Genomic DNA, 12,645 nt, shown 5'->3' with positions numbered 1-12,645 from the left:
GATTTTTGGCTGTGAATTCAAACAGACACATTTCCTCATTCAAGAGAACCTTGATTTGGTATTTCCAGATTTGACAGTAGCCCTTAGTTAGAGTATTTTTAACCATGCCCCTTCAGTTGCATCTGCAGAGAGACCATTTAGCAAGCTGAAGATCATCAAAACATACCTTCGTTCAAATATGAGGAACGATCGCTTGTCCCAGTTAGCAGTGATCTATACTAAAAACAGTGTGGCACGGTCTATATCATTTGATGCTACTACTGTTGTTTAGCTTTACTTTATTAAACTTCTTATTTGGTTATGATTGAAATGATCACCTGATATAATATGCAACATAAAACAAATTCTATTATATGACTACTGTATTTTGTAAGTGCATGACTAAAGGAGAAATGAAATGTTTAATTTTATGGATGTTTACAAATCCCTTTTGATAGATTTCTGAAGTGAGTTGATAAAAAAAAAGATTTCCGTAAAACTTGAGTTAAAATAACGTGATAGTTGATATCAGACAATGACACCAATCTCTTATTTCTAAAGTAAACAGTAAGACTTTCATATGCCATTAAAATCACTGTGGACATACTATAAGACCTCTTTTATCATCATCCAATGTCTTCATTTATAATAAATGATAAAATGTCAGAGCCAGATAAAAAAAATACAATGAAAGACCCTTTAGGCAGACTGGAGAAATACAGATGAAGAATACTTCAAGAGCTCACAAAAAAGTCTGTTTATTAGTGAGAAAAAAAAGGTATTGAGGATGAATCAAAACGTCTCCATAGAACTAAAACATATTTTTTCATAAGGTTGATGGAAGATAATTATAGTTCTGTGGTTCATAAAAAAAGAAATGTGCTGCTCTCATTTTAAAATGTGCTTCTTTTAACTTTGGAAATATAAATATCTTTATCTCAAGGTAAAATTTTAGAAGTAAAAAGATAAATTACCGTACAGTAACAGAGAGAATATGGAACCTAGTATTGAGTTGAAATTCAGAGCAGGAGGATTTATTGGTCTCTTGGAAAAAGAAATAATAAATAAAAATAAAAAACCTACATTAAATCTTTATTTTTTGGATCAATAAAGTATTCTTTTGTGGAAGATATTGACTAAAGCTAGCAGGATCAAAATTAGCCGATCTTAGATTAAGTAGGATGTTAGAAGTAAATTCAGAGGTCAGAAGGCGGCTAAATTTTTATCTACAACATATCGATCTATGTTGGCTACATGTGAGAGAACAAGACTTTCAGCAGCAACTATGAGGAGCAAAAGTTCATTTGTTTTTTCCTGTGAGGTACCCTGTTACTCGACATAAAGAGCAAAGAAAGCATTACAATAATGCTATTAGAGCTAATTGCTGTGACTAGATATTTTTCAGGTTTAGTTAAACCTTTAAACATCAATTCTGAAGGGTGTGAAACAAAATATTAGGTTATGGGGGTCCAAATACTTTTCTTCAAGCCGTTTTCATTTGGATAAAAACAGGCTTTGTTCCATTCATACGTGATAAGGGCAGCGGCGGCTCTCACCTCTCTGTGCGCTCTCCACTCTGCAGGTTGAAAAGCAGAGAGGGGACGATCTTATCCATGTGTTGGGGGTCCCAGATGTTTGCTTGCAACTCATCGTTGACGGTCTTCCTCACCACACCCTGCAGACCCTTAATCCCCGCCATCCGGATCCTGCAGGCACAAAACATATGTGACAGAAATAACTTGATTGATGTTAAGAGTTTTAAAATAGGTCAGCTGTATTTTTACCTACTGCTTGATTGTAGCTAAAATTATCTCAAGAAGTTTGGTTTTGTTTCTGCCATATTTTCAAAAGGAGTTAATAAAACACTTGAGGCAAAAAAAACACTTTCCACTTTATCTAAATCTAGCATTTCCTGGCTATTTTTATCTTCAGAAAACAAACAAGGCATCTATTTCCATACTTGGTACGGATGTCAGGGTCCTCATAGTTCGAATGGCACATCTCACTGAAGCGTGACACAAAGAAGTCGTAGCTGCGGTGGTACGATGGCGTGTCCTCTTCTATATTGGCAAATTTCACAAACTGAAAGAAAAAAAAACAAGTAAAGGGAAAAATAATATTCACATACCGGTAATTTGAATTATTATAGCACCTCTGAGCATATAGAGTTTGTAAAAACAGTTTTAATTAAACTGAATTTTCCATAAGATCTAATTAGGAGTGAATAACGCAGAGCAGAGGGGGAGATCTCCCACTGGGCTGGGAAATGTCAGCAAAGTCAACAGGCTGACATTCAGCTTCAAAACATCATCAAGTTAATAAATTATGAACAGTTTTTTTTTTAATCAGGCTGAATCTTAATGGTACTTGAGGTACTGATTACATGAGGAGCAGCCACTACAGTAGATAACAAAACCAAATAACCTCTCTTTTAAAATAAGTGTCTAGATTAGGAAGCTGTTGTGTAAAAAAGGCAAATTAATCTTTGCTGAATGTATAACTAGGCTTGTATTTGAAGGGGTTTTTATACATATAGAGTATTTAAGTGAGCTCATCACTGCTGATGATTCCTGAAAGCGATCCGGCTCCTGTCAACACCTCCCAGGTATAAATGAGAAAGCTTTAAGATATAGTAGCTACAGAGAAGATAGAGTATATCTTTGGTTTCTGGTTGCAATCCAAGGCAACACAGAGAGAAATGAAGCCTGCTTCAAGCCCTGTTCATAGCAGAGTAATTCACTGGGCTGTATTAAAAGAAATCAACCCTTTCTAACTATTAACCTTAGTACAGAATGTGAAAAAATCTTAATCTGGATACTGCAGAGTATATAAGTGTGTTTGAGCCCAGACTTGTACTCAAACTCTTCATTTGGGCGACATTATGAGAGTGAAGTTTCCATCTTTCACCAGTCCATTGACTGTAAAGCGTTGCATTTGAAGTCTAAAGTTAATTTAATATCCTTTATGTGCCCTCTGCTGGCACGGCCGGCGGCACCAACTGCTGCTTCCCACATAAGAGGATACTCATCACTCTTTCCTCCCGACGTTCTGCGCCGAGCTCTGATCCTTCACAGTAGACGTCTCCTCTTAAGGTTTTAACTTTTACCCTTTGAAATCACAACGTGAAAGTAGATAAATCCTGTCAGGGTTTTGACTGAATGTTACATCTATATTAACTCTATGCTGTAGGATGTCTGCTGACTTTATGAAAGATACAGAATAAGATACTACTAGGCACGTTTTTACTATATGTATTATTATGCTATTAGAGCCAAGCTATTTCCTAATATTTTACAATTACAATTTTATATTATTTTCCCTATTTGAAAAAAACAGCTGTTTGAGGGGGAAAAAAAAAATCTACAGATTTTTATTACAGAATTTTCCAACCTTTCCCAGTTAAACTAACATTTAACTAATAAGATGTTATTTTGGGCTTGAGACAGTAGACCCTGCTTTATCTAACTAAAATAACAGTTTTAGAATTATAACCATTAAAACCAATAAATGAGTATCCCAGCCAGTGTTTTCGTCAAAAATGACGATAACGACATTATTTCGTTGACATTCCTTTTTTTTCCATGACGATAACGAAAACTGACAAGCTAAACATGGATCTTTTATGACTAAAACAGGACTAGTCATAGGTTTAAGTTTTTGTCAACGAGACCAGACTAAGTAAAAATTAGGGAGCAAACAAACAAGACAATGATCAGCCCTGATAGCTGGAACTGAACCCAATATAAGGGAAACCGGCAGGTGGATGTGATGAGTGATAATTAGGAGCTGGAAAGAGTTAAGCAGGTGAAAGGCATGAGTAATTAAGGCCAGCTATCACAGCAGATCATGACAAATATTTAATTGCATACAATTTATTTCTAGTTAAAGAGCCAGGTGAAAAGGTATATAGATCGTTGAATATTTCTCTCTCATTGTTCTCGTTTCTATCTATTCAAATATTATGTAAATGTTTCCTTGAATTGTCATTAAACCATTTTCTCTGTTTTCTTTAAATATGTCAACATTTTAGTTAACATATTCAGTTAATTTAGGTTTTGATTAGGGCTGCAACTAACGATTATTTTAAAAATCGATTAATCGGCCGATTATTTTTTCGATTAATCGATGAATCGGACAAAAAATATTTTTTATACTAACCTCTTTATTCCAAAATAAACATTTTAGACAGAACAAACAAGCACACAAGTACAGGTTGCTCATTAACTGTACTGGTGCAATATGAAAAATAAATGTTTGTGTTAAAACTACGCAAACTTACATGAGAAATGTAGCTGTACATCCACAAAATATAGGGTACTTTGTTTCACAAAGCGCAAAAAAGACAGGCATTTTTGTTTTTAAAAGCCCCTAAGGGGTTCAAACAATAGATCCCCCCATTTCAACAAATGAGTTTTTTTAGACTAGAAGAGTTCTGCCTTTTAAGACAGGAAAGTATAGCAGTTAAAGTTGCTAATTGAGAAAATACTTAACCATAGAGATAAAAATAGCCCTGTGATTCAAATTATAAATTGTATTTGGAATAAAAATGAGAGAACTAGGGGTGGTAAAAAAACACATCCTCCAAAGACAGATATTTACATGGGAATTTGGCATATAATTAATTGACATATTACTGATCTTGCTGGATTTTATTCTGCTTTACTTCCATAAATTGCAGGATCTTCTTTACTTTATCTTTGCCAGAAGATTTAAACTTTAAAAGCCTTGCCCTCATAATTTGCAAGTTAATTTATTTATAAAGGCTATTTTAATTATTGTGATCAATTAGCGCCGTCAATCCCGGCGCATGCGCGCTTCATTTGCAGTCTGGACGCTGAAACATCCTGCGGCTCTCACAGCAGCGCTGAGAGGGATTCCTGCGGGAGAACGGGGTTGGGATGGGGGAGGCGCCTCACGGCAGCAGCTTCTGCTGCAGGACAAGAGTAGGAACGATACATGCTTTCACGTAAGAGTCTCCAAAAGCCGCCAGTGACACCGTAAAAACTCGCCAGATTTGTCGCTAGTCCCTTTTTTTTAAAAATAGTCGCTGGAGTGGTCTGAAAAGTCGCTAAATATAGCGACAAAGTCGCTGAGTTGGCAACACTGCACCTGCAGCGCTGACTCGCTCTGCCGTATTTTTTTTTCTTCCCCCGTTTCAGTCAAGTGGCAGTGATGACGGCGGCGGCGGATGACGCATTAATCGCGCGACACAACTAATCGATGATGAAATTCGTTGCCAACGCTTTTAAAAGTCGATTTTTATCGATTTTATCGATTCGTTGTTGCAGCCCTAGTCTGGATTGCCATGGAATTACAAGGCAATTATGTAGGTTCTCTCTGTCTTTGTTTATATCAAAACCCTGTGAATTAAATTCTACTTTGACCCCTGAGCAGTTGTAACTGAGGGGGAAATAGAAGAAATAAAGCTAAAATTGCCAAAGTAGAGAGAAGAATCTTTTTTTTCCTTTGCTTTTTACAAGCAATGAAGATTTTATTGATCTGTGTGTAATGCATAATTCATAGTAGATCAGGAAGTATTTGCTTTAATGATGGAAACCTTGTATGTCTAAAACCATTCTTTTACTGTACATTTTGTTAGCTTCTCTGTCGGCTATATTAACCAATATGATGTGCTGAACTAGATCAGCTATTTTCACAGCCTTTGTGAGACACATTTTAATAAAGTAGGGCATTTATTCATAAAAATTACTTGAATTCTATAAATCAAAGTTTTCTGCCCAACAGCAATGATGAACATTGATTCTATACCCAGCTATTGTTGTATCTAGGCTAGAGCTGTCAGTCTGTTAAATAATCTGGTTGTTATTTTAAATTGTAACACTTAACTTTTTTGCAACATAAAACTGACTAAAACTAGAGTAAAACCTTTTTAAGTTTTAGTCGACTAAAACCCACTAAAACGATTACATATCGTAATGACTAAATTGCGACTAAGACTAATCCTGAAGACTAAATCTAAGATGGCTGTCAAAAACAACACTGATCCCAGCGAATTAAACAGCGATAAGATTCATAGCAACATGAGGAAAAAAGACTAATTGGTGTCAATAAAAAAAAAAAACACAATCACATATTTAAACATGTGGATTGTAAATGTGCTTAAAATAAATAAACTTCTAGTAATCTTGAACCATCTCATTAAGAAAAATTAATAAAGAATGGGAAGCAAAGATAAAGGTAACTGTCGTAAAGAAATAAAACTTTATGGATCATGTAGTAAACTCACAGAGTTGGTTCCTAGGATCTGCAGATTGGGTTTGTCAGACTCCAGCAGCTTTCGCACCATCTTTAGAAAGCTTTCCACAAACAGGTTGATGCTCTGGCAGTGGCAGGCCATCAGCAGCTGGTCCAAAGCTTCCATGGCAATGCACACATACCTCAAAAGCAAAAGCAAGAAAAGGACATATTTAACTTTCAAAACAAAGAGAATATTATCTTTAAGCAGAAAATGCTCATATTTTAGTTTGTTTCTTTTTGCTAATTGAATTAGAACAAATGAAAGCCAACCTCATCCGTCTTTGGATAACTCAGCAGACTGATGATGACTAAGAATTTTATGTTTACAACACATAATATCATCCACATACATCATGAAGGAGTGTTTCTTAATCTCTTTGATGACTTCTAATCTTGTCCAGAGATCAGTGATATAAGGAGATTATAAATGTAACACATGTCTTATTACATCATAGCTTAGCTATCTGAAATTCTTCCCAGAATTGCACAATGTCAGCTTTAATGGTGATAAATTTAATCCTGTGGGAAAATGTTTGAACCTGAAAAGTGATAAAACAGGTGACTGTAGAGCAGATAGAACCATAATGACTAAAGCATACCTATAATTCAGGGGGAAAGAGTCTTACCCATATCTATGTCGGGCCACATCCCTCGACAGCCTCTCAGATAGGTAAGCCCCGATACGGTCCAGTTTCTCTGGAGCTGACAGGGCATAAAATGTCAGCTTCTCCATGTTGGCCTTGACCAGTCCATCCTGGCAGGGTTATGAGAGAACACAGAAAGACCAGAGGGAGCCAGAATGAATACATCTTCTAATGTTTTAGTATATTAGCATTGAAAAATATGTTGTCACTCTCAAAATTCACTTTAAGTGTTTGAATGTTTATAGTAAAACAATATTTTGCTGAAAATTCAGAATAATCTAATGAACACAGTGAAATACTTCTTCTCAATCCAGCAAGTTAGATGCAAGCATATAACTGGATCACTAAGTTTCCACTCTACCCCCACCCCCAACACCCCACCCGTCTGTGACCTACTTCACCACTCTTCACTTTGGCCAAAGAATGGAGAGTGAGCTAAAATCACATGTCCTGAGCCTATTGAGGTTCTAATTTTACTGAAGCAAGACCCAAAACCCCTCAAAGTAGCACTGCAGATGTAAGGAAAACAGATACAGTCTCAGTCTACTCTAAATGTATAAATTAGCTTGTTGGCTGCATTTGGAGCAGAAATTCAAGAGAAGGTGTAGATACTAACATCCTGAGCCGCTCACAGCGACTTGGTTTCTTATCTTAACTGCACTTCTAGAGCCATACTGAGTCCGAATGTGAACAGATTATCGATTTTTGTTTTATTAACCCAGTTTCTGTGAATAAAGGTTATATGTGTATTAGATGGGAACATAATATCATATCGTATCGTATTGACTGAAGAGTTGTCGATTTTATTTCATTGATGACAGACTTTGTGACATCAGCAAACATTATACTGATCTATCAAATGAATATACTGTAATTTACACCCTTACAACCCACTAGGGGCAGCATCATTTAAGTAGTAAGATTTCCGATTCTCACTTTTCCAATACCCACTTTGAGTAGTTCAGCTTCTTTAAGTAAAACTTACATTTTTTTAATGGTCTTTTTAATCATTTACCACAGCCTGTGAAGGAATGTTTAAATAAAACATTACTGACATCATAAACGTTAAGACTTTTTTTCAAGTGCTATGTGATCAAACTGCTACTCCAGGTTTACCAAAATCAATGACAACATAAAGGGACCACTGTTATTCTCCCAAACACTTCAGAGCTAAAATCCTAAATCTACTATGCAAAAAAGCCATTCCAAATACTGAACCCTGTCAAAACATTAGGTTTACATAAAAATACAACCCAACAGTTACTCTGTAAAAACCATGAAATACTGTGAATGTGCTGACAGGCGACATAGCAGTGGAACAGTCATGATTAAACCATAGATAATAGGTTAATTTGTTGGATATTAAAGGGGAACCATTAGAGCAGCAGAAAGCCAAAGTTGGAAACCTTGATAGGGATTGGAAGCTGCAAGTGCTCAATTTATACAAACAAAATTAGAAACTGGTGTAAATGCACCAAAATGTAGCTGTATTAGAACTTCCTGACATATTTAAAATCTAAATCAGGTTAAAGCAGGTGCAGCGCAGCTTTAATGAAAAGTTTCCTTTGCAACATCAGTCTCTTCATCTCCACTAAAATGATTTCTCTTTATGACTCATGAGTCAGATTCCAGGGAATCAAAGGAAATGTAGCACAGGTGATGCCTGAAGCAGCTCAGGAAGAAAATGAATGTAAGGTGCACTTTGTTTGTTTTTTATCCTTGGTCACTTACAAATTTATTACTGAACCTAAATAAATAAAATTAATCTGTGCTTAAAAAAAACTGCTTCAGAAAAAAAAGCCTTTAAATCTGGGTAAAAATAGTTTTACCAGCCATTACTTATTGTTTTAATGTTGCGAGAAGCTCACTCAGATTCAGTAGCAGATCTCACAAAAAGAAGAAACTTTACAAAAGCCACCTAAAAAGAGGCCACATTCTCTGGGCAGCCTTTTAAGGAGTGTGAGGCACACCAAAGAGGAGGGCACAGAGAGAAATGAGGTCATTGATGGAGAGGATCCACTGGCTTGGTGGTAAATGAATGAAAAACATGTCCCATTGATATCACAAATAGCACAGCATACCCAACAACATAAGAAAACCTTCAGAACCCGCCTTTAGAACCACTGGGATGATTGTAAACTAAAGTGTAAAGTGCAAAATACATCATCAGAAAGCATCACAGAGGAAAGAGAGCCAGCAGGTTTTCTTACCTCTGGGTCTTCTGGGAAGATGTTGTCCACCAGTCTCTTGTACCGAGGCCTGAGTGCCCCGCAACAACCACAAACCCCTGATGAGAGACAGACAAACAAAGAGACATGGTCAATTAGTCTCATATATATACGAGAAAAAGGGCCATAAAAGTAAGAGTAGGTTTATTTTATCCAGATCTTTTAAAAGGCTCTCCATTTACACAAACTCTCTCCTTAAAAATGAAATAGAAAGTAATCACTTTAGAGATACATCAACCAGTGGGTGCCCTTAAAGTGCTTCTAGCTTTAGTTGAGACTCATTTACCAACTTGATTCAAACTAAAGTTGGTAGTGATGTGCAAACAAAGTGTTTAAACAAAGAGGTAGAGACACAATCTGCTACTAAGGGAGCCAGTAAACACATCTGGAGCCAGCTGAGAAAGCTGACATACTGAGACACTAAAATGTGTTAATGAAAGGTTGGATGTTTGCTGCAGGCACTAATATTTATGTAAACAAAGACCAAATCCACAGGAACAGATATGGGCAACCCAACGAAAACAGCTCTGAGATGTGCAGCAAAGGCAACATGAAGAAAGATGGTTCTTTTCTTGACTTTGCATTGGAGAGACAAACTATGCAGCCAGACAGAGCTGATTTCTGATTGGCTGACAGAATTCAGCAGTGGTGAGTCATAAACACAGGCAGGGAGAACGAAGATAGGAAAGAAAAAAGGGGGATAAGCTCCAAAAACCCCAAATGAATACTTATCCGTTTTCTCAGGTGCAGAGAAAACAAAAACTACATTCACAAGTTAGTGGATGTTAAAAGCTACTGGAAAAGTAGGTCAGGACACTCAGTGATGGACCGAGGGAGTGAGGGCTAGGCTGGTCTGACACTTCAAACAGGCAGAGGAAAACTGTAGTAAAAGGCAAACAAAGACAAGAAGACTTTCTTCATGAATCCTAACATTTCCTTTTTTTCTCTTCTAGATGAGGCTGAAGTCCTCACTAATGTGACCATAAACCCCATTGGGAAAGCACACTGACCCATTATTAACAAGATGACCAGCCACCTAATTACCACTTCACCAAAAAGCTATATGCATCAAGCCTAAAGGAAATGGACTAAAAAAAATTCTGATTTTTACAGACCCTTCAGAAACTTTAAGCACCCCGTTTCTAACTCACTAACATAGATGGCCACGTGGCTCATGATAAGCAGCACTTTATGAAACACCCAGACTAGAACAGAGCCGTGATTTCCCAGACCAGCTGTCAGCTGGTGCAGTTTGTCCCAAAAATCACAGCATTTATATCCTCCACAAATAACTAACAATCTGTGCACATCTAATGCACATCACAGAGAAAATATCCCAGTTACCATTACCCACAGATTTGCTTTTTTAGGATGCTTTCACAAGAACATATCTTTATTTTAAACATTGTACAGCTGGATATAATGTTAAAGATTATTCAAGTTTTCAAGACTTACTCGGTTAAAAGAGCTAATCTACCTTCCTTTTTTTTGCAGGGCTTTCTCATCTGGTGAGAAAACATTTTATTCTTTCTTTCCAGTTTCTTGACTATGAACTACCTCAGAGTAGAGAGTGCATTAACTGGTTCATTGCTGCCTACAAGATAAAAATGATAGAAATAGAGAGGATTATCGTCCCTCAGGTCTGTGTGGTTGGTGTGCAAGGAGGAGTTAGAAGTAAAATACTTTTTTTTATTTACAGAAGCATGAATGCTACCTGAGCGGGTAACCAAACCAAGTTAAACAAATGAATCTCCATATATTAGATCTTTATACTTGTGATATCAAAGTATATGAATAAAAAATAAATATTAGAAATAACATTATTCAGGGTTGCCACAGTTTACCATTACACGTTAAAATCAAATTCAATGACCTTTTAAAGGACTCTTCATGACCAGTTTCTTCAAAATCAAGGACCACTCACAGCAGCAGACTGCTAAATCTGAATGTTTTCAATAAATTATTCTAATTAAGTATTATTTTAATTAAAAAGACATAAGAGTATAGATGTTGAATCAGAAGGGTTAGGTGTAGGAATAGGTGTAGGTTGATGTCCAAACCAAAACAAAGCTCTAGTCAAAAACAGAGTCCAAAACTGAGTCCAAAAAAAAAAAAACAGGATGTTCATTTTTCTGGCCCATTGGAACAGAAAGCAGCTTAGCTTTATTCACCCAACTATCCATCCAGAAATCTTCCATACATGGCACTACGCAATGACTCAGCGACTTCGAACCAACGTAACTAGAAATTCACCAACAAGAAGAGCACTTACACCCGTGTATGTGTTGTTAGGCACACGTTAACTACACGCACTATGCACGGGAAACACAACATGAAAATTCGACACATTGACAGCATGCAATATCAACCAGACAATAAAAACCCAGATATTCAATGGCATTCAAGTATGGCTGTCTTTTATATATTTTCAAAAACCACCCAGGGTTTCTTTTTTTTTTTATGTACACATTTTCAAGGATCTCAAGGACCCTGATTATTATGAGTGAAATAATTAATACATTGGTTATCATACAGGAAAAACTTTATACCTGACAAGCCTTGTTACCACTAACCTAGACCAGGGGGAGGTGCTGGATGCAGATGCTTCTATTTATTAATAAAAAATAAAAAAAGAAGCAGTAAGCCACCTAAATCTATTTACGATAAGAGCTGCTCAGTTTCAAGCAGTGTCTTCGTTCTCAGCAGGAACTCCACAGCAGGAATTGTGTTGGGGCTTATCTCAAAGAGCTGTGGGTCTATTCATAGAATTTCTCCTCCATCACTTCAAACACTAATAAACCCTCTGCACTCACTTCCTCCACCCTCTCTCTCTCTCTCTCTCTCTCATAGTTGCTGGGCCGGACCGGGGCCTGAGACTAGGAGTCGCTGATGAATTAATGAAAATGCGGCAGGTCCCTGGTGTTATGTGGGGAGGAGAGGGACAGAGAGGTTAAAAACAGAAAGACTGACGGACCAGGACAGGTGAGGGGATAAACATGGAAGTGTGATTTGGGATGTAGATTGAGATGAGTCACAGATTAGAGCGACTTATTGTACCTTTCCCATCCTGCACAAATCTGTCCTGTCCTGTCTGCTCACTGGAGGTGTAATTCATTTTTTGAAGGTAATAAACAGACTTTTATATAGGTTGAAGGTGTAGCTGTTGTGAATTTTAACATGAATTTTACAGCCCAGTTGATGTGGTAACTGATGAGATGATTCATAAATGTTTTTTCTCCACCATCCATGGCAGCTCGCTGATATGGACACATTATGCTCAGCTAATGGCCTCTGTTTTGCATTCTGCAATGCATCCAGCACTTGTTTATTCTAGGCTAGGTGGAGGGATAATTGTAACACACACTGGTTTATTTATCTATTTTTTCGCAGAAGGGTTTATTACAATGTGTTTGTTAGAAACTGACTCATTAGGAGACAAAACCCTGACCGTCGAGTTCAGCTGGTCAACAAGAAAATACGCTGAACTGTTTTGTGTGGCTGGTAATGATGGGTTTGTGTGGGGAAAAAAAGAGTAC

The 12,645-nt window shown here is 36.9% G+C and overlaps 1 protein-coding gene across 1 annotated transcript in view; it reads right to left on the bottom strand.

Moving 5' to 3' along the window:
• LOC119785113 (protein EFR3 homolog B) overlaps positions 1–12,645 on the bottom strand; it is a 31,417-nt gene that overhangs the window by 12,919 nt on the left and 5,853 nt on the right. The window contains exons 2-6 of the mRNA XM_038287537.1: positions 9,092–9,168; positions 6,864–6,991; positions 6,227–6,377; positions 1,940–2,061; positions 1,536–1,685 (exon numbers count right to left, since the gene is read on the bottom strand). Of these exons, the coding sequence (XP_038143465.1) occupies positions 1,536–1,685; positions 1,940–2,061; positions 6,227–6,377; positions 6,864–6,970 (530 nt within the window). The 5' untranslated portion in view covers positions 6,971–6,991; positions 9,092–9,168. The remainder of the gene's footprint in view (positions 1–1,535; positions 1,686–1,939; positions 2,062–6,226; positions 6,378–6,863; positions 6,992–9,091; positions 9,169–12,645) is intronic.

The sequence above is a fragment of the Cyprinodon tularosa genome, unplaced genomic scaffold (genome assembly GCF_016077235.1).
Source record: "Cyprinodon tularosa strain WSP-4 unplaced genomic scaffold, ASM1607723v1 ctg24, whole genome shotgun sequence".
Classification (NCBI taxonomy): domain Eukaryota; kingdom Metazoa; phylum Chordata; class Actinopteri; order Cyprinodontiformes; family Cyprinodontidae; genus Cyprinodon; species Cyprinodon tularosa.
This window is presented reverse-complemented; position numbering and strand designations above follow the sequence as displayed.